This window comes from Diadema setosum, chromosome 8 (assembly GCF_964275005.1).
Source record: "Diadema setosum chromosome 8, eeDiaSeto1, whole genome shotgun sequence".
Taxonomy (NCBI): Eukaryota; Metazoa; Echinodermata; class Echinoidea; order Diadematoida; family Diadematidae; genus Diadema; species Diadema setosum.
Window position 1 is genome coordinate 2,778,658 of NC_092692.1, and position 20,114 is coordinate 2,798,771.

A 20,114-nucleotide genomic window follows, 5' to 3' on the forward strand; every position below is an offset into this window, starting at 1 on the left:
TTGATTAGAAAAAAAAAAAATACATCTAGAACCGGTCTAGAATGAAGTGACATCCGCTCTCTAGGCCTATTCCTTCTGGATTGAACCTAAGTTTAACGTCATGTAAATTTGTACTGTAACTTTTTTTACTTGTAAGTTATGTAGCATGCAGCATGGGATCATGCATGCATTTTACGCAACCCAGTCTCACTAACCGGTTAGGGTCTAGACACTGTCTAGATCCGATAAGCATTAAAATACAACTTATTCTTAACTTTCTCTATTTCGTCTATTTACCGTGGGTACCTATTTTTCCCATGGACCCTAATCTATAGTATTGTCAGCTCTGTAATTTTAAGACATAAGTAGACCTATGGTATGGAGTAGATAATTGAACATTGACACTTCACTAGACTTAGGATTCTAAAAAGTGGTTAAGTTTTAGACTTCTTACTACAGGCCTGCCCTAGAGTAGACTCTAGGCCTATTCAAGTCCTACACTTGTTAGATCTTTCTTTAGACTTTCGGAATACGGACCCTGAAAGTTCTGATTAATGTTAAGTCTAACATTAGAAAAGAGACGCAAGACTCAAACGTTAGGCATAGCCTACTGTCTAGACAATAAAAGACTTAGGCCTAGGCCTAGACTTAGATCTAAGGGAGGGTGTAACATGTTACATAACCTGATGTTTATCCGATACAACACAAATAGATCTATTGCCTTTCGAAGAAACTTTCGGATTCGGAGCCTGAGGAATTTTGACAAGGGTCTAGGCCTAACAAAGTTACTTCACAACAAGTATAGTACGGATAATGTTCATCATTGAGGTAGAATATGAAAGAATAAAGCTGATCGTTTATCACACGAAGCGAAGTAAACACAAATGTATGCATTTGTGTTTACCTCGCTTCGTGTGACAAACATGCATTGTGTTTACTTCGCTTCGTGTGACAAACAATCAGCTTTATTCTTTCAATATTGAAATAGTTTTGAATAACTTACTCATTATCTGCAGATGAATTTTTCTTGAGGGCTAGGCTCACGAGTAATTTTCCCCACGACAACATTTTGTTTTATTCCAAGTACACACTCCCACTGTATGCTGACTAGCCGCCGGGCCCTGTGCTGACTGCTGCACAGCATCAGTGCAGCAGCTAGCACTGCTGCAAGCTGTCAGTGTTGTGTTGTATTGTTTAATGTGCACTCGGTTAGTCTTAATCACACACTGTGTTTTATATTAGGATCACGATCTCATCAAAATATTTACTAATCAGTATTGTTTCGGTTAGATATTTTGAACATTATGTCTTATTATTGAGCAAGTATATCTAAAGAAAGTAATTTACGTTCAAATTACAGAACAACCAGCAAAGTATTCACATATATAAATAACAGTGTCTGGTAATTAAGACTAGCTTTGTAGATACTGCGTTTTTCCTTGGGGAAATATTCATCATGTAGATACTGCGTTTTTCCTTGGGGAAAGTGCAAGTTGAGTGTAGATACTGCGTTTGGCAGTTACGGAAAAGTGGCTTTCTAAACATTTTTTCAAAAATCTGAATATGTCATAAGAAGAAGGATTGCCCACTGACTATATTTATGCAAAAAAGTGAAAATCGCCAAAAATGTTAGATACTGCGTTTTTCCTTGGGGGGGGGCAGTTTGTCAGATTCGTAGAGATGCTATTGTGCCATGACCTGGCTCTTTCGGTCACAGGAATATAGAATCACATTGGCAGGCAAATATTGAATTGCCACCTTTTTGTGTATGGATAAAAGGCAGATTGAAGGTACATCTAAGTCTTTATGCCATATCATCATAACTAAACTGTGATGATGTGGCATTCTGATGCCCATCATAATTTTTGATGTTATTAGATGACATTTGTGCGGGCTTGATTGCTTTAAATTCTGGGTTAGTACACTTGTTTCTTGTATTTTTTGTTGTTGTTTGTTCTCATCACATTAAACAAGTAGTCTTTTTAATACATAGGACTGACAAAGAAATGTGTATTAGTGGAAAAATGAGCAAAGAAAATGGGGTTTCATAGTGATTTCTTGCATTGGAAGAAATATTACATTAAAAGAGTTCGTCATGTTGTCTTTGTCTGTGTATGAACTCTCTTCTATCATTTAAAATGGACTCATACTAAACAGAAGTTCGCTGCACGACGGCTCGCACAACGGTTATCTCCCGGACAGCGACAACAACGATAGCCGGCGCACCTCCTACATCTCCTGCAACGGGGGCTCGGTGACCGCCATCCCCCAGGCTGACACCCAGGTACCGGAGACAGGTACAGAGGAGAAAGACGGGCAGACAGAGGGGACGGTGCCAGAGAGCTTCAGCCACATCGACGACCCCGATGCCATGGATGAAGCTGTAAGTTGGATCCCACAATGGAAACATCCCTGTTGACACTTTTTATTGCCCAGCAGAAGCTAGTAGCTTTAATCTGACCCTTATTCTCTACATTATTGTTGTACTTGATGACCTGTCTGACAGACCAAAGAAATATGTCCATCATATTTCAACAAAAAAAAAAGAAAAAAAAAGGAAAAATGATATCAACAAATTTGTGAAGTTCTCTTTGGGTATTTTCAAAGGATGTATGCTGGTTGTTTTGTTTTTGTTTTTGTTTACTTGGCAGTCAATCTTTGGATCAATGTTTGTCATGAAATGGCAAATGTCAGAGTATTGCTGGTTCTCTATCACTTCCCCCCCCCCCCAATCCTATCAGACTAATAATGATTTTGCTGGCCTATTGTTTTCATGTTGAAGCGATTCCCAAGATATTTTCTCGTTGCCATCATTTTGGAATTGAGTGAGTGCTGACAATTTTCATGAATCTCAACATATCTTCAGTGTACACAAAAACGTCCACTCAGATGAGGCTCCAGCCCTGCAGCATAAAATAAGGACAAGTCTCAACCCCCTCCCTACCCCCACTGTAGCTCTCAGCGGCTACGTGCTGTAATGCAGCATGAATGTTGTCCTATAGCGTCGCTGCTCTGTCGACATCTGTGTTTATATTTTCGCAGCAATAACTACCTTCATCTCCTGCATGTGACACTTCAATCTTTAGCGGATGTTTTTCTTCCATTTTCTGCAGCTTCTTGGAAGAAAAAAGAAAAAGGAAAAAGGCTCCTGTGTATATATATTAACTGGCCATTTGCACTTTTGCATGATTTCTGTTATGTTTACTTCTAACAGCTACACCGGTGCATGGACCACAGTGTGTGTACAGACAAAGCTTGCAAAGACTGTAGAAGTCTCCAGTGAAATGACATGAGATTATATCAAATCTGTTTCCGATGTAATCTCGTATGTTTTGTTTCTTCCTCCTACATGTATCTTTCTCTTCAGCATGATGATAGCTGGATGTTAGCTCTCAGTATGACTGTATCGGTGATACAGCTCAATTAATCTACTTGATCTTGTCTGTAAGCCTTATACCAGCGTATGCCAGGAGTATAAACTAATATCTGATAAACATGTCTTGCAGTGCATGCTATGCTACATATGAAGAGTTTGTTTGCAAAAACCGATAAGTCCATTTTTGATACGGTTTCTGTCATAAAGTACAAAATAATACCTTTAAAATGATATATTGGTCACTACATATAAAAGTACATTTTTGAAGTTATGGTCAAAAGAAGCAAATATTTTCTTATTATTCTTTTTATTTTTCTTGACCTTTAATCACAAATATCTCCATTTGACAAATATGGACTTATCGGTTTTTGCGAACAAACTCTTCATATCTTGTTGTATAATCCACCCCCCCCCCCCAACTGATACCTTTTAAAAAAAAGAGAGAGAAAAATCAATCCTATACTGATTGTTTGAAGAATCAAGTCCTCCGTGGTTGAATGAAGGTTTCCATCTTGTCTTGTTCACATGTCCATCACATTTTCTCATGTCTGACATGTTTGCATGATTTCTTCACCCTGAAGTTGGATGTTGGCTGCCATAGTGCAATAAGCTGTTGCCTGGCTTTGACTTCTTTCTGGGCAGTGCATGAAATTGAAAAAAACAAAAACAAAAAAAGCTTGTGCATGAGAGTTAAGCTTTAAGATCAGGATTATCTTGCTATGCAGCCAGTAATAACTTCCCTGCTCTCAACAAGAACTTTGAAGTTTGTAAAAAAAAAAAAATGTCTCATACTTGTACCATTATGTCCATCACACTATTGAAACCTTCTAGGATAGTTTGTAGGCCTTGTTGTTAGTAGGGATCCATAACTTCAAATGAGCCCTAGGCACTATTGACTTTCATTTCCATTATTGACACAAGAAGTAGATTTTCTTGGAGTGTTGTGAGATGTACCAATAGACACCATTTGTACATGCCCAGAATGTGTTCCTGGTGCAAATTGTGTCCAAATGTATTTCAAAAATATTTCACCCATTCAAATTTTATGACAGATGAACAGTGTTTCCACTTTGTTTTTGGTTTTTGGTGTTTTTTTTTCAAAATTGGCAGGTATGGATGGATGTCTGGATATGCCTGCATAAGTTTATTTGTTTTTTTCATTTGTTTCCTGTTGGAAAGAAAAGTTTGAAAAGATTTTAGTTGTTGTCTTTCCTGGCAATATAACAAGGCAGCTTCCATTCAGCATTGGTGCAGTAGAGAAAAAAAGAATGTTCTTGTGTCACTTTAATGTGTCATGAAGCATTTTTTTGGTCTCATATATTTTTTTTTAAACAGAAATTGTTACCATGCATACACTTCATGCTGTATATGATCAAGTTTTGAACATTGGAAAAAGAAAATGATTTAATCCATTATTGTAAAGCCATTCTGTCTTGTCATTCCATAATAATGGTTTTTATGTCATGTATTGCTGTTGCATCGCTCATAGTTAACCTAACTTATACCTCCATTGCATCACAGTTTAAACAAATCACATTTTTTCTTTCCTTGGTTTGTGTTTTTATTCAAAAGAACAAGAATTAAACAGTGATCAGTGACAATAACTTCTTGTAATGCTTTTAATGACTTGTGTTATGACTCTTTCAATGTTCTCAATTCCATTTATTAAAAAAAACACTGTTGTAACCTGCTTATTCAGCCTAGAAAAAAGAACTCAAGTCACTCCATAGTGTAACTAGACAGTGCATCCACCCCGACCTGAGAACAAATATAGAACTAAATATAAACTGTAGTGCTCTGAATGAAATGTATTGATTATCTGTCTTGAAAATATGGCTTACATGCTCATTTTACATACTGTATGTACAGCTGCAACTGTGTGTACAACTAAGACATACCACATGCACATTGTACACGTCACTTAGATGACAAGATACACTGATTTATAGAGAAACAGGCAGTGTTTCTTTCCTCTTCGTGCTAGCTGTTTGTGTAACCTACTTTTTTAGTGGTAATTCTTAGAAGAAAATTTGACACATTGCAATAATACCTTCAAACAATTTTCAACTTGAGAACTCAAGTACACAACAATAACAACACAACGGATATATTCTCATTGTTGTATGTATATTGACACTTCTTGTCTTTACTCTGCTATCTATTCTCTTGTGTGAATTCTTTGCTAAGAATTGTCAATGCTCTACCTAGTACATGTACGTGTCGATCTGCCATTCCCAAATTTGTAACTTTGCCTCTCTTTCTTTCTTCATCCTCATCTATATTTCTTCGTACTACATGTGGGTCTTCTATCTACTGTCTCCCTCTCTTTTGTCTGTCTCTTACTTGCTTTATTTCACTGCCTCTGTCTTCTATACATGTAGTTGTGCCCATAGTCACCTTTTATGACATTGAAAAATATTTTGAGAAAAGGAATCGGTGAAATCTTGTGATAGAAAAGTATAGGTATGTTTCCCTGTGTGTTTACAAATGATATATGTACACATGAAATCTTGACTCAAAGTAGAAGAATTTGAAGACACGAGGGCACTCGTCACTTTCACGATTTTCTTTGTTGTAATGAAACAAATGAGGCAGCTTTGTTGCTGAATGGATTTCTGAGTTAGAACTTGTTTTATGCTTTTCCCTTTGATATCAGTCTGTTCTCTGGCTGCTGTTTATATTTTCTTGGCTGTCTGTTCCATTATGGATGATTCTCTTTCCCTGCATTTTGCAATGCCTGTGTCTGTCTGGAAAAAAAAAAAAAAAAACTTTTCCTTCTGGCCTCATTTGTTGTTACTTTCATTATCTTTGTCTGGTGATGCCCTGTTTCTGCGGCATTTTCCTTTAAGTTTTACCTGAAACACTCTCCCTCCTACTCAAAACATCATCTTTATTTCATGAAACATCAACATTACCTTTGCCATCATCATCATCATTACCATTACCATTTTTTACCCCATGTACCACATTTATTCCCTATGTCATTCCTGTCTATGGTTTTATAGAATATTGCCATTAATTTTGTCATCTTCATCTTATTGCCTATACCTGGTACTACCAATGTCCTTGTTATTATCACTGTCATTGTCATAGTTTATCATCACCACTATTTCCATTTGTTTCAATGCCATTATTGGCATCATTATCATCACCACCAAGTTTTGAATCAGCTCTGTCATCTTCATCACTATTGTCAACTTCCCAATTGTGACCTTAATCTTTAGCCATGAATATCTTCATCATTACTTTCATCTTCACTTGACCACCATCATCTTTATCATCCTCATCATCATCATCATGATCATCATCATTACCATTATCATCATTATTTTCTTCAGTACACCCCTATCAATGTTTCAGTCTCTAGCTGCCATAATCTTTGTCGTCATCATCATCCTCGTCTTTAAGCACTTCACCACTGCTGCCAATATCCTCTTGATCATCACCTGCTTCTTCTTTACCATCATCATCATCATCATCATTTCTCATCATCGTCACGTCTCCTTTGAGTACCATTCCTCCTGTAGCCATCCTTTTCATTCTAAATATAATCCACATCATTATCATCCTCATTTGCACTTTCACTACTGAGACAATTGTAATTGTAGATATTATTTTCATTACTCATTCATATTTCATATTAAGATTATGCTGGATTCTTCTACTACATTCTCCACTGCACTGCAAGTTTGACAACTAAGTCACACATAGTTTGCTTCTGTTTTGTTCTTTCTTAAGATACAGCAATACATGATTTATATGTTATCTTCGTCGATTTTCATATCATCCTGCAAGATCAATTATGATCATTGCATTCATTGTCATCCTCTGTCCATCGCTTCATTGATTAGGGATAGTAAGCGCTGTGTTGTTGCATAGCAACGACATCTTGAACATCATCATTAACAAAATTTATGACATATTTTGAGATTAGATGACAATTTATTTCACCAATTTTGCAATTTTTAGAATTACCACCAGTATTAATGGTGCTGCTGTCACTGTTATGCCCATCTTCAATTCCACAACATTTCTTTATTGAAAGTCAAAACATATTTATCACCTTTGAAATATATATAATCATTATCATTGTCTTCATCTTCATCATCTTTATTGTCATCATTGCCACCATCATCGTCATCATTGCCACCATTATCGTCATCATCATTATCATTGTCATCATTTTCATCATCATTGCCCAATTCGACTTCATCATCATATTTTTTCTTTATTTAGTATTATTTGCCGTATTTATTTATCACATGGTTGTCACTCTTGTCATGCCCCGCTTCTATCCCACCCATGACAGAAGTGTTCATGCCTCCGATGGTTACAGGCCACGTTTACTGGATGTTCAAGGGTAATTCACATGTTTTGTGTGGCTTGAAGTTCTAACCTTGTCTCTGTATGTATGTGTGCGTGTGTGTGAGTGTGTCTACATGTGTGTGGCTGCTTGTAGCTTGCTGTGCATATCAAATTCTAATGCCACGCGTATGACCTTGAAGGTAGAAAAGCCTCCAGCCTCGACGACGTGACACAGAACATGAATAAATCATTTGCATTCTGATAAGGAGATTTCGAACAGACAAAGGATCATGACTTAGTGTCCTGTCCTTACAAAGGCGCAGCAGTAGTTGTACATGCCTCTTTTGTACACATGACAAAATGACTTGGATGAAAGCCGTTCTCCCCTACAGATCACTTATGAGGCATGTATGTTGTATTGATAATCATACCAGTCTAGATATTTCAAAGAGACAATCAAGAAAGCCAAAACCCAAAATTTAAAATGGAAAAAAAATGAAGCAAACCTGATTGTACCAACAACAAAAAAATGATAATATTATTTAATGAAAGAGGAGACTCAGTGCATGCTGTATTTATTTTTTGATGCAGTTCTAAGAAGACAAAATAGGGAAATATATCTGTTTTGTTGTGCTGCCAGATTAGATGGTGAACACTTTTTTCGAGGGCTTTAGTGAATTCAGCATGCTGAAGCTTTGGCATGATGAATAGAAAAAAAAAAAGCCCCCAGTTATGTTAATGATTAAAGGGAAATATTTCATTTATAAGTTATGATCAAGTGACAGTAATTTGATCTCGCCTTCAGGGTTGTATGTCGCCACTGCAGTGCTTCCTGCCAGCAAATGCATTACATTTCCTGTACGCCAAGGCTTACCCCTATACAACAATACAATAATATGTTCATGCCAAAATAGAGGAGTTGTTTTTGACCATTGTAATGGTTTTGATAATTTATTCAAAGGGTCAAGCTTCTTTATTGAGCTACTAGTGTTTTACATTTTAACTGGATACTGAAATCTAGTGTTTTAAAAAAATGTGAGAATTTCATCATTTTTTATACTTTGCAAAATGTTTTTCTCCCTTTTGTATTAATTACCATAAAAGATAATCCATCTACTGCTGATGTGAAAACATTTGAAAATCTTCTCTGTCAATATTATTTTGTGAAACAAAGAATTCAAGGCAGAATTCTGAAGTGTATATTTAATCTTGTTCTGAAGTATTCACAACACAAATTTCACCAGATATTTACATTAGCTTATATTTCAGTCACCTTTAAACTAATTTCCTTATCATAAAAAAGAATGTGTCCATGTGTCCATAGATTTTGTTACACATTTTCTCATACTACATGAGTCTGTCTTTAATTCTAGCATAGCCCTGGGCATATGAACAAAGAATGACACAAAATTAATTTCCAAAGCTCTTCTTGCCCCATGCTCACTTTACAATACACTTATGTTGTTATATTTCAATATGTTGTTTGTATGATCAAGCTAATTGATGCTTGTTCTTAAAAATAATGCCCTGAATTTAACTTGTCTATGTGTTCGTGAGCATAGCTATATAGATAACCTATCAATATCAATATATCAAAGCTATATTGAAGTTGTTTGGGGAATAAGTGTATAGAAGCTTTATATGAAAAAACAAAAACGAAGAAATCAACTCAGTGCATAGTGAACATTCATACACCTACATATGTAATCACAACCAGAAATATAGAACTAAAGGCTTTGTATAGAGTGCATGTGATATATCATTTATCTTTTTTCTCTCTTTTTGCCTAATAACCTCTGAAATATCTCAGAAAACCTTTTTCATTATCGATCATTTTTTTTTGTGGCTAAAATATATAAAATACGTAATGATTGAGTGATACACATACAAGTTTACTGTGTGCCATAAGTAAAATTTGCAATTGTGTTTATTGATTTATTCTGTAGTTTGTTTTGTTGCGTGATAGTAATACAATTTTCTTTGCATGTTCATGAGCTCAATATGATCAATTTGATTAATATGAATCTGTGCATACAGTGGAGGTTTGTTGGATTTTTTTTTTCATTAAAAAATGAGGTTGGTTTCAAAGGGATGATCTTACCCAGAGTAAGAGTTAGTGTTCTGAAAATGCTCTGAAAATGTGTTCATTCGGTCACAAGCTGTCCAAGACAAGAGCAAATTTTCTCTGTCATTTCCTGAATTGATAAAACAAAGTGGGGCTTTTTAGCCTGTTCTGCCCACATGCAGGCTTTGTTTGCCAGACAGATAAACTGTATCTATGGCCAAATCATGCGAGACAGCTAAATTCCTGTCTGCCCATCATGACATTGAGAAACAACAATTCGTGCATAAATGCCATGTTGTAATTTACAATGCCTCCATGCACAGAGTCATGGTTTCTGTCGCCATGGAAACACCGAGTAGTCTGTAGAAGGTCCCCCCCCCCCCTTTCTTAAATGTCAAAGATTGCATGGGCTTTGCGAGACGCATAGTTCAGTGTGCTTCTGGAAGAAGTATCCCAGGATTTGCATTGCATGCACTCATAACATTACTCAGTGGCGTTTGACTGTGCACCATGAATCTATTATGATAATGATTTCTTTCCAAACAGGTTCCGTATCAGAATATTTCTCTCTTGTGCATGTCCTATGTACATTTAATGTATGACATAAAGGTTGTTATTTGTCTCATTCTTTAATCAGCATTGATGGTTGTTATAGATTTTGTGTAGCGAAATCTTACCATAGTGTATCCTTTCATATCAAACTTAAAAAGTCTTGAACTATTTTGAATGGTCAAATTTTAGGTATTATGAAACTGATAGAGCAGGGGATACATTATAGTGAAGCTTAAAAAAAAATGTAATCAGCATAAGATTAGTTGTGTGTATATGTGTGTTTTGGTTTATCTGGTGTATCGATCATTACAAGATTAATGAGCACAACACAAATAGAAGAAACATCTTTCCTCGTCATGCTTTTAACACAGAAACAAAGATTAGAGTCTGCATGAAAGAGTGTCTGTAACTCTTTGCCAAAATGTTTCTTTCAAACTCCATACTAATTGTTCCACGTTTGTGTTTGTGAACTCCTTTTTTCTTCTGTCACCAGTTCTACCCATCAAAGTTTGTGTTTGATTTTGAAAAAAAAAAAAACACACATCAGCTTGCTTTGCTTCATAACTTGTTTTTTCCCCCCTCCCCTTCCAATAGAGTGATCCAGGCAGTGAAGGACAATGCAAACGCAGGAGTGCTACGTACGCGAGTGAAGCAAAGCATGATGACGAAGTATTTTATGATGATGGTGATGGTGATATAGGCGGTGCCAGTCCCGTGTGCTGCTGTTGCCGGGTAAATGACCATTCTGTCCGTGCGGGCTCTCTTAGCAACCACCACATGACCCTGATTTCTCCGCAGAATCTTTGAGCAGAATTGTCCCATCTGTCAGAAGAAATGCATGTCTAGCTCCAAAAATATAATTCTAGAGTAGAGATTCACAAATGCATTAAAACACCAATGTTGCATTTATCCCACATTTGTTGCTGTTTTTAATAGTAGCAGGTTAGGGACAATGTGTTTGAATAGATACAAAATGTATGAAATAAGTAAAAGCTGTACTGAGCTTGTCAGCTGTATCCCCATGTTGGTATGCCAGTTCAACTCATCATAATTTCAGAGATATTCATACAAACGTCTGTACAGTGCGAAATGTGGCTACAACATACACAAAAGGAAAGAATTGGTAGGACGACTATTGATAAAGGGAAATAAAATCAGCACAGTGTCTGGAGAACAGACATGATAGCTGTGCATGTGTGTATTCCATGTGCTGTGTTCTAGCATATGTTTTAACTAAGCTACCTCTTATCAGCTGAAACTTGATCTTATCTTTCTACTCAGCACATGGTACGACATGTGAATTGACGTGATGATTTTGATGAAAGATAGTAACTTCTTGAATGAGGATAATAAGTACAATAACAATAATTGCAATGATGGTAATGAACAAAACTTTAATAGTACACAACACCTAGTGATATGTCCCCTTGTACTCAAATTTCTGCTGTTGTAATTATCGTTTTACTGGTGAAGAAAAAGTGTAAGGTAATGTGTATTATATACTCCTTTAAAAAAAACAACAACAACAAAATTTTCTTTCAACCAGTGACTGAACTGAATTTTCTAATGAGAATGTCCTGTTGTTTTCTACATTTTTCTGTGTGTACTTTCCCCCTCCCCGAACCTGTCATCTGTTTGGCATGGATTTGAAAAAAACAAAAATGTTTTGGCCCAAACGCCCTGTTCCCACCCCCTCCCCTCTTCCTCGAACTGATCATCATCTGCCTTACTCCTCAAATTGGCAACCATACTGTGGGTGAGTTCTTTGTGTGTCAGCGTATATAAATATATGTCTATAATGTCTATATCCATTCAGCCAGACAAGTGCCTGGCCTGCATATATTCTTGGCATCCATTTCATATCGCATACTTAGAATTCTTGCAACCATTGGCCCTGTAACCTGCATGACTGTTGCATTGTTATTTCGCAGTTCCCTTCCATGGATTGTCTGCTTAGTAGATGCTGTACATACACATCTATGTATTAGCCATGCATATTATGTATGTTCGTCTTTGTCTCCGTTTCTCTTCTAATCAAACAGTTATTTTCCTTCCAGGGTTAACACCGTAGACTCTGTCTTTTATCCTCTCATTTTCGATGTGCAGCATTCAGTCCCAGTTTTTCGTACGTTATCATTGTCACAGCTAACAGACTCGGGAGATTGGAAAGTGGACACAGCTTTAAAACACAAGTTCATGGTCATTTGTGAAGCCCTATTTACGATACACCTGTGTTACATTCTGCACTGTTATCTGGCCATTATTTCTCATGTTTAGGAGAGTATATGTATTCTTCTTTTGTTATATACATCAGATTATTTATTTTGTGTGTCTGTTTGTATCAAAATGTTTGCCAATATACATTCATTCTCAATGTATTGTTGGCCATTATGTGTCGTTGCTGTTGCTGTATTTGTAATTGTTATTATCTGTGCAATTATTCATTTTTCCATGCATTCTGTAGGTGTCATCAATGACTAACTTTGCCACTTTGTGTTGTTTTTCTCTTAACCTAACACTTTCTTCACTAGATGTAGCTGATGGGATGTTAGCACAACCACATATTTCTTCCATCTATCCAATTTATCAGGCATTATTCTACATCATCTTTAGACTTTGCAATACTCGTAGTGAACATAGAAAATCTGTACTTTGAGTGAACTATATGATACGTAGCTCTGCACATGCCTTCAGATTCACTCATTCAGTGTATGGTTGACTTCTAGATTCTCTGATAGTGTATTCTGCAAATTCTTTTGATTCTATTTGAGGCTACGGACGTATTTTAGAATATCCTTGATCAGTTGTATGCCATTGCGTGGAATTGCTTCTTTCAAAATGAGCATACTTGAATATAAATGATATTATTGCATCCATTATATCATATATTAAAAAAACAGGGAAGTTTGCAAAGTCCATAAAAGTTCCAATGTAGGCTCTTCAATTTCCACAAAATTCTTTGATCCTCAAAGTCTTTGAAAAGTATGAAAATTGAAAAAGGCTCCAGGTGAAGAAAATGTGTTCAAACTGTACATAAATTTTTAGAGTTTGTAAGTTTTGTAAGTTGTGTGCTATGGATATAATAAAAAAAAAGCAACAGGATGTACAAATAAAGCAGTACATGTAGACAAATTAGAATATGAGTATTACTCATTGTCCTTTCTTGTACAGAAGATTTTGTGGGGCAAATAGACATTTGAAGACTACTCCGCAAAGAAAACTTCTACTAAATGATCCTAATCCAATATTGATGGAATCTATGTGCAAACATTATTTCTATGTTATTGGTTGTTGCTTTGAGGATCAGCACAATGTGTGCCAGTATAGATAGTGATTATATTTTCATAATTATATAATTTTGCAACTCAGGATGTTTGATGCTTTCATTTCCAAGAATTACCAACCAACAAGTTTCATTTTGATGGCACATGGTCAAAGAAAAGAAATATATTGCATATTGCACACGCACAGAAACTGAAAGTGTATCTGTATGTGTGCACTTACATTAATTAATATGAAAAAACAAACAAACAAGTGAATTCTTCATTTCCATGCCCAGCCATGTTCTACAGTCAGTTTATCATGTTTGTTTATAGATTACCCGTGATGCAATACCATGTAATGAATATCCGTGGGTTTTGGTCAAGTTTCTCTTCCTCATTGTATCTCGTTCCTTGAGGCTTCCAGAGGCATTATTTCATTTATGTTCCTTAACACACAGAATGTACTACTCTCAGCTAGAGTAGCTGTTCAGTAATTGTGATAGTTCAGTGCTGATTGTTATAATGTCCTTATTCTCGACATTTGCACTTCATTCTAGCAGACTGCCTTTATACACTTACTCACTCTCAAAATCTATGAAAAGCTAACTCCGTGGATGGTCCTTGGGTAGACTACTGTCCCCGAATGATTATAACTTCACCACTCATATATTTGCCACCCTTACAATATTATCATTTAACACAGTAATCAAATGTTTATATCACTTTGTACTGTTATTTATGAAAACTAAATTATTTTCAGATTTTATTATGCAAAAAAAGTCCCAATTTTATTTTCAGAATTTGTCTGTCATCTGTAAAGCTATGAACAACTAGCTGCATAATATGGTGCCATTGTACTTGTGTGTAAATTTAATTTTCAATCTGTACCATTCTTGCAAACAAGTAGCAAAATTGTTAAATAATTTTTCACATACAATTCAGCCCTTTTAAATCTGTAATGGTGTGGAGATATATTATTTTTATCTATCCTACCACTAATGATTGTTTTAAATACCACACTATTCACCTGTTTTTATATGTTCATCTCAGTGATAGTTTGTTGATCTTTTCATTTAAAATCAATATATCATTTGTGTATGTGTTGTTACACATAAAGGCAAACTATGTACTTTGATTCTTCTGACTATGCAGCTCTATTCAGCACTCTTTGCCCAATTTATTTTGCTCTACTTTTGCATCAACTCTGTCCATAGTTTTTTTGTATTTTTCATTTAAGGAAAGTTTTTGAAACAAAGGAGTTAGATTGATGGGTGTAAAAACTAATTATCAGGATACAGATGAGCATTAAAAAAAAGATAAATAATGATAGAGGCCATCATACAAACTGTACATGCAGTTTGTATGGCTGTTCATATGTGATGTTGCTATCATGTGTTTTTATCTACATATCAATGAGTGTTCATCAGTGGAATTCTAAACTTTATTACAAATGATGAGATAGAGAACATATCATAAAAGGAAAAGAAATTGCCAGATAGTCTGTGTGATGTACCAAATCTCAATGTCTTGTGTTATTTAAAAGTAATGCATGTACACACACACTTAAATCTTGAAGTTTGACATGATTTGTGCATGCTGTGTAAATGTCTGTGTTCACCCCAGGACTGTAACTGCCTAAAGTGCTGCCCGGAGCCCAAGGGATGCTTCCTGACCAGAAGGGAGTACGCCATCTACCTCCTGTCGCCTAACAACCGGTGAGGCTACTCTAGATGCCGACAATATGAAAACATGTATAAAGAGCTTGTAGAGATACTGTCGGAGAGGAATGAATGCTATAGCATAGGTGTGGCCTTGTCATTGAACAGACAGATAGAAATCATCACGTTTGAAAAAACAATTAGGGAAATGAGGGCACCGGTAATCATTGACATGAACATACCGTTATGTCTGCTTCTTGTGTATTTTTCATATGCATGTCCAATTTCAGTCATTATTTTGTATATTCTGTTGAAAAAATGAAAAAAAAAAAATGAATTGAATTGAATTAAACCTGGAGATGAAATCAGGGAGAAAGTAAAAAGAGATGTACTAATCCTCTTTGACCACATATTGCTACAAATTATTTTCAGTTTAAAGAACAAAGAAGAAATGTTGATTTTTCTTCTTGTCTTGATGTATATTGCGTGAATGATAAACTTGCGGCAGAGAAATACAAATATGTTGGGGATTTTCCCCCAATTCCTCAATGGAGCTAGAGACATAATTGTTCTCTTGGACTCCAGAAAAAGATTTTGAACCTACTATGATATAGAATCTAAAGGGCCGGACCATATAGTTTTGATTGAGACCTAACTTCAGGTGTCTAACATTCTGTGGTGAGAAAATGAGAAACCTCTTATTAAATATGAAAGAGCATGTAATTCCAAGAGGAATTCAACATTTATTTGATGAAAATTGGTTTTGAAGTGGCTGAGATACCCAAACAGAGCAACCCACCTTTTATTACGATCGCTTTGTGTTACTTTGTTTTTGGACGTCTCAGCCATTCCAAAACCAATTTTTATCAAATAAACTTTGAATTAATCTTTAAATAGAGCGGTGCGCTCTGCACTATTTCACTAGTGGTTTCTTGATATGTTGTATGTCGCAAAAAGTTAAAAGCCCAATCCTCAACTCCACCAATACTATGCCATCCGTTTAAGCTAATGAGAGAGCATGATTACAAAACCAAATATTTGCTGTCATATCAGTATCGCTGTCTACCTTTCCTTCCACTAATCCAGGTTCCGGAGGAGACTACAGCGCCTGATTGCACAGAAGTGGTTTGACTACACCATCCTCCTCATCATCTTCCTCAACTGTATCACTCTGGCGATGGAGCGACCAGGCATTCAGCCAGACAGTATCGTAAGGACCGCTTTTGAATCCTGATAGATGGGAATCTTTAGAACACACTCACGTCCATACATTAAGAGCAATACTACCAATTAACAGCCAGAAGACCGCACTATTTTGTGGTGTGCTTTCATGGGTCTGTGCGTATGCAGAATGATGCCAAACAGTAGGCCTAGAATTATTGCTAAAACAATGTCAATAGTTCTTTAATACAACCATGTACAGGTTCACTAATTCACATGATGAAAAGAAATATGTATTTTTACCTGAATCACAAAAAGAGAAATAATGTCACTGTCAAATTTGATAATCCAGTAGATATTATGGCTCTTTAAGATGAGTGATTTTTCCAACTTCAAATCAAATTATAAAAGTTTTAGTCATGATTTTGATGGAATAGTAAATTGAGTTTTTCTCCTCCTCTTCATCCCATGACCATCTCACTTTGTGATTCCTGCAGGAGAGAAAGTTTCTGACCATCTCAAACTACATCTTCATGGGCATCTTCACCGTGGAGATGATGATTAAAGTGCTGGCCAAAGGGTTCTGCTTCGGCACCCACGCCTACCTTCACAGCGGCTGGAACATCATGGACGGCAGTCTGGTGATCATCTCCTGGATCGACCTCCTCATCACCGCTGTCTCCTCCAGCAGCCCCGAGATCTTCTCCATTCTACGGGTCTTCCGCCTGCTACGTACCCTCCGCCCACTCAGGTAGCCATGGCAACTGTTATGACTTCAGGGGGTGGAGGAAGGATGGAGAGGGAGTGTCCTTATGCACCTGGGTCACCCACAGTTTTGATTTAAGCTATACGTAGAACTCTGGGCCCTGTTTTATGAAGAGTTATAATTGATTATATAGTTGATTTCTATCATAAGTCTTTGGCAGCCTGTGTGCTAAGGAAATTTATAATCAATTTTATCTTTTGATAAAACGGGGCCTCTGATAATGATGTCATATGTGATTACAAACCTCTACAAGAGGCTTCTTGCCTTTGATTTATTAAGCCCCTGAATCCCAAACCTTCCAATTTCCGGCCACCCATGCTTAAAGACCCACAGCACACCTAATAGAATGAGAAATTGTTCTGTCTTCATTACTTAATATTTCGTTGTTCCTTTCAGGGTGATAAGCCGCGCCCCTGGGCTCAAACTGGTGGTCCAGACACTCCTCTCATCCTTGCGTCCCATCGGCAACATCGTCATCATATGCTGCACCTTCTTCATCATCTTTGGCATCCTCGGTATTCAGGTCAGTGATGCGGTTGCCATAGCAACCACTCAGATTCCTACAATATGTCATTGCTTGTCTGTTTATTGCCAGTACGTAGTAGCAAAGTTTTGTTCTGCATAAACTGAGTTTAAAATGCAAATGTGTTGTGTGCAGACATTTATGAGGGAAAAAACTTTTGTTAGCATACTGTGGTCTAATGTAAAGTCTCTTATACTGGTAATTGGTTGGTCAGTAGATGTATGTAAAGGGAAAATATGAAATGAAAGTTGTAACAGAAGTATGTGCAAAAATACCTGGCAGCAAACTGTACACTGTATGTATGATGTGAAAATGAATAGATTCTTTTTGGTATGACGATTAAGATGATAAAGGTTGTTAAAGAAATGTGTAGTGGACTGTCACAAGAACACTGAAAATTTATCCTCGGGCTCCAAAATTGTCAAATGTTCCGTTGGTTAGATGCAGAATGTTGACTATCTAGTCGGTTATTTGTCTGTGCAGATGACAACAGTAAGAACAGCAGTAGCTGCAAAGTCTTGGAAGATGTATATGTGTAACCCCAGATTTTCCCTTTAAATCTGCCCCTGAATCCAGCTCTTTAAGGGCCAGTTCTTCTACTGCACTGGTCCCAATGTGCGACACATCAGGAATAGGACCCAGTGTGAGTCGGACTCGGAGAATCAGTGGATCAACCAGCAGTACAACTTTGATAACTTGGCCCAGGTAGGTTGGTCCATGCAAATAACTTCATTCTCTTCCCCATGTATGTGTTTTTTCCTGTCTTTCATAGGATGATTCTAGAAATTTAGAGGAAACCCGACCCAAAGAGAACTGTGGACACATCAGTGAAAGTTTGAAGAAAATCGGACAATCGATGCAGAAGTTATGAATTTTAAAAGTTTTGGTGTTAGAACCACTGGATGAGGAGACTACTAGAGGTTATAATGTATGTGTGGACAACAATATAAAGAAAATATAAAGGGGATTCCACAAAAATTCCTTTTTCATGAAAATTACACATTCCATCAACTATGCATCAACTTGATACTGACATATGTTGAGATAGCAATTATTCCCCCTGCTTTCTGAAAGCTGTTAGTCAAGTGCTCTTTCAGTATGTTAGAAAAGTGAATTTTTGTGAAATTCCCTTTACATTTTCTTAATATTGTTGTCCACACATACTGCATACACCGAATATTTCATGAGGTTTTTATTTTTGCGAATTTTTGCATGTCAGATGCTATTCGCGAAATTAAAAGACACGCAAAAATATTGACCCTGATCACGCTATGAATGTGACGTACGCATATACACTTCTCTGTTCGATACAGGACTCCACGATCGCGAATTTATCACTCGCAAAATTGTCGGGAAGTTCCGATTCACGAAAATTTAGACTCACTAAATATATAGCGTATGCAGTACGCCATAACCTCTAATAGTCTCCTCATCAGTGGTTTCAACACCAGAACTTTAAAAATTCTTAACTTTTGCATCAATAGTGTGATTTTATTCCTCAAACTTTCACTAATGTGTTCTACTAATGTTGGTGCTTTCACTCAATCCACATTTCTCTGTTGGTTTGGGTTTCCCTTTAAGCCATTGCATCTGGGATATTGCAATGCCCGTAAGGAATAGCACATGGCATGCCAAGCTCTGGTAACCATCGATCAGGTTAATGTTATCAGTAGAAAGTCACCCATCAGGATATGATTGGTAGCAGTGAGTGTATCAACACCCTTGTAAAAAAATACCATGGTTTGACTATGAGGCATAACCATGGTTTTACATTGGATCCATCCATGGTTTAACCATAGTGCAATATGGTTTGATTATGGTCAAACCATGGTGCACTAGTGTTTAACCATAGTTTAACAATAGTTAAACAATGGTGCACTATGGTTAAACCATGGTAACTACGGTTAAACCATAGGTTTAGCATGGGTTAACCATGGTAACCATGGTTTAAAGGTGGTAAATTGGAACGCACTTACCATGACATTACTGTGGTATTACCATGGTCACTACTGTGGTTCTACAGTACCAAAAACATGGTTAAGAAAAAGTAAAACCATGGTTAAGGAAGTGTAAAACCATGGTTAGGAAATGGTGAAACTATGGTTAGGAAAAGATGAAACCATGGCAAACTCATGGTTTAACCATAGTGCAATATGGTTTAATTATGGTCAAACCATGGTGCACTTGTGTTAAACCATAGTTTAACCATAGTTAAACAATAGTGCACTATGGTTAAACCATGGTAGCCATGGTTAAACCATAGGTTTAGCATGGGTTAACCATGGTAACCATGGTTTAAAGGTGGTAAATTGGAACGCACTTACCATGACATTACTGTGGTATTACCATGGTCACTACTGTGTTTCTACCAAGCCAAAACCATGGTTAAGAAAAAGTGAAACCATGGTAAAGGAAGTGTAAAACCATGGTTAGGAAATGGTGAAACTACGGTTAGGAAAAGATGAA

The 20,114-nt window shown here is 36.6% G+C and overlaps 1 protein-coding gene across 1 annotated transcript in view; it reads left to right on the forward strand.

Moving 5' to 3' along the window:
• LOC140231521 (voltage-dependent T-type calcium channel subunit alpha-1H-like) overlaps nt 1–20,114 on the forward strand; it is a 173,849-nt gene that overhangs the window by 92,446 nt on the left and 61,289 nt on the right. The window contains exons 15-21 of the mRNA XM_072311655.1: nt 2,137–2,362; nt 10,872–11,009; nt 15,182–15,255; nt 16,285–16,408; nt 16,857–17,110; nt 17,522–17,648; nt 18,225–18,353. Of these exons, the coding sequence (XP_072167756.1) occupies nt 2,137–2,362; nt 10,872–11,009; nt 15,182–15,255; nt 16,285–16,408; nt 16,857–17,110; nt 17,522–17,648; nt 18,225–18,353 (1,072 nt within the window). The remainder of the gene's footprint in view (nt 1–2,136; nt 2,363–10,871; nt 11,010–15,181; nt 15,256–16,284; nt 16,409–16,856; nt 17,111–17,521; nt 17,649–18,224; nt 18,354–20,114) is intronic.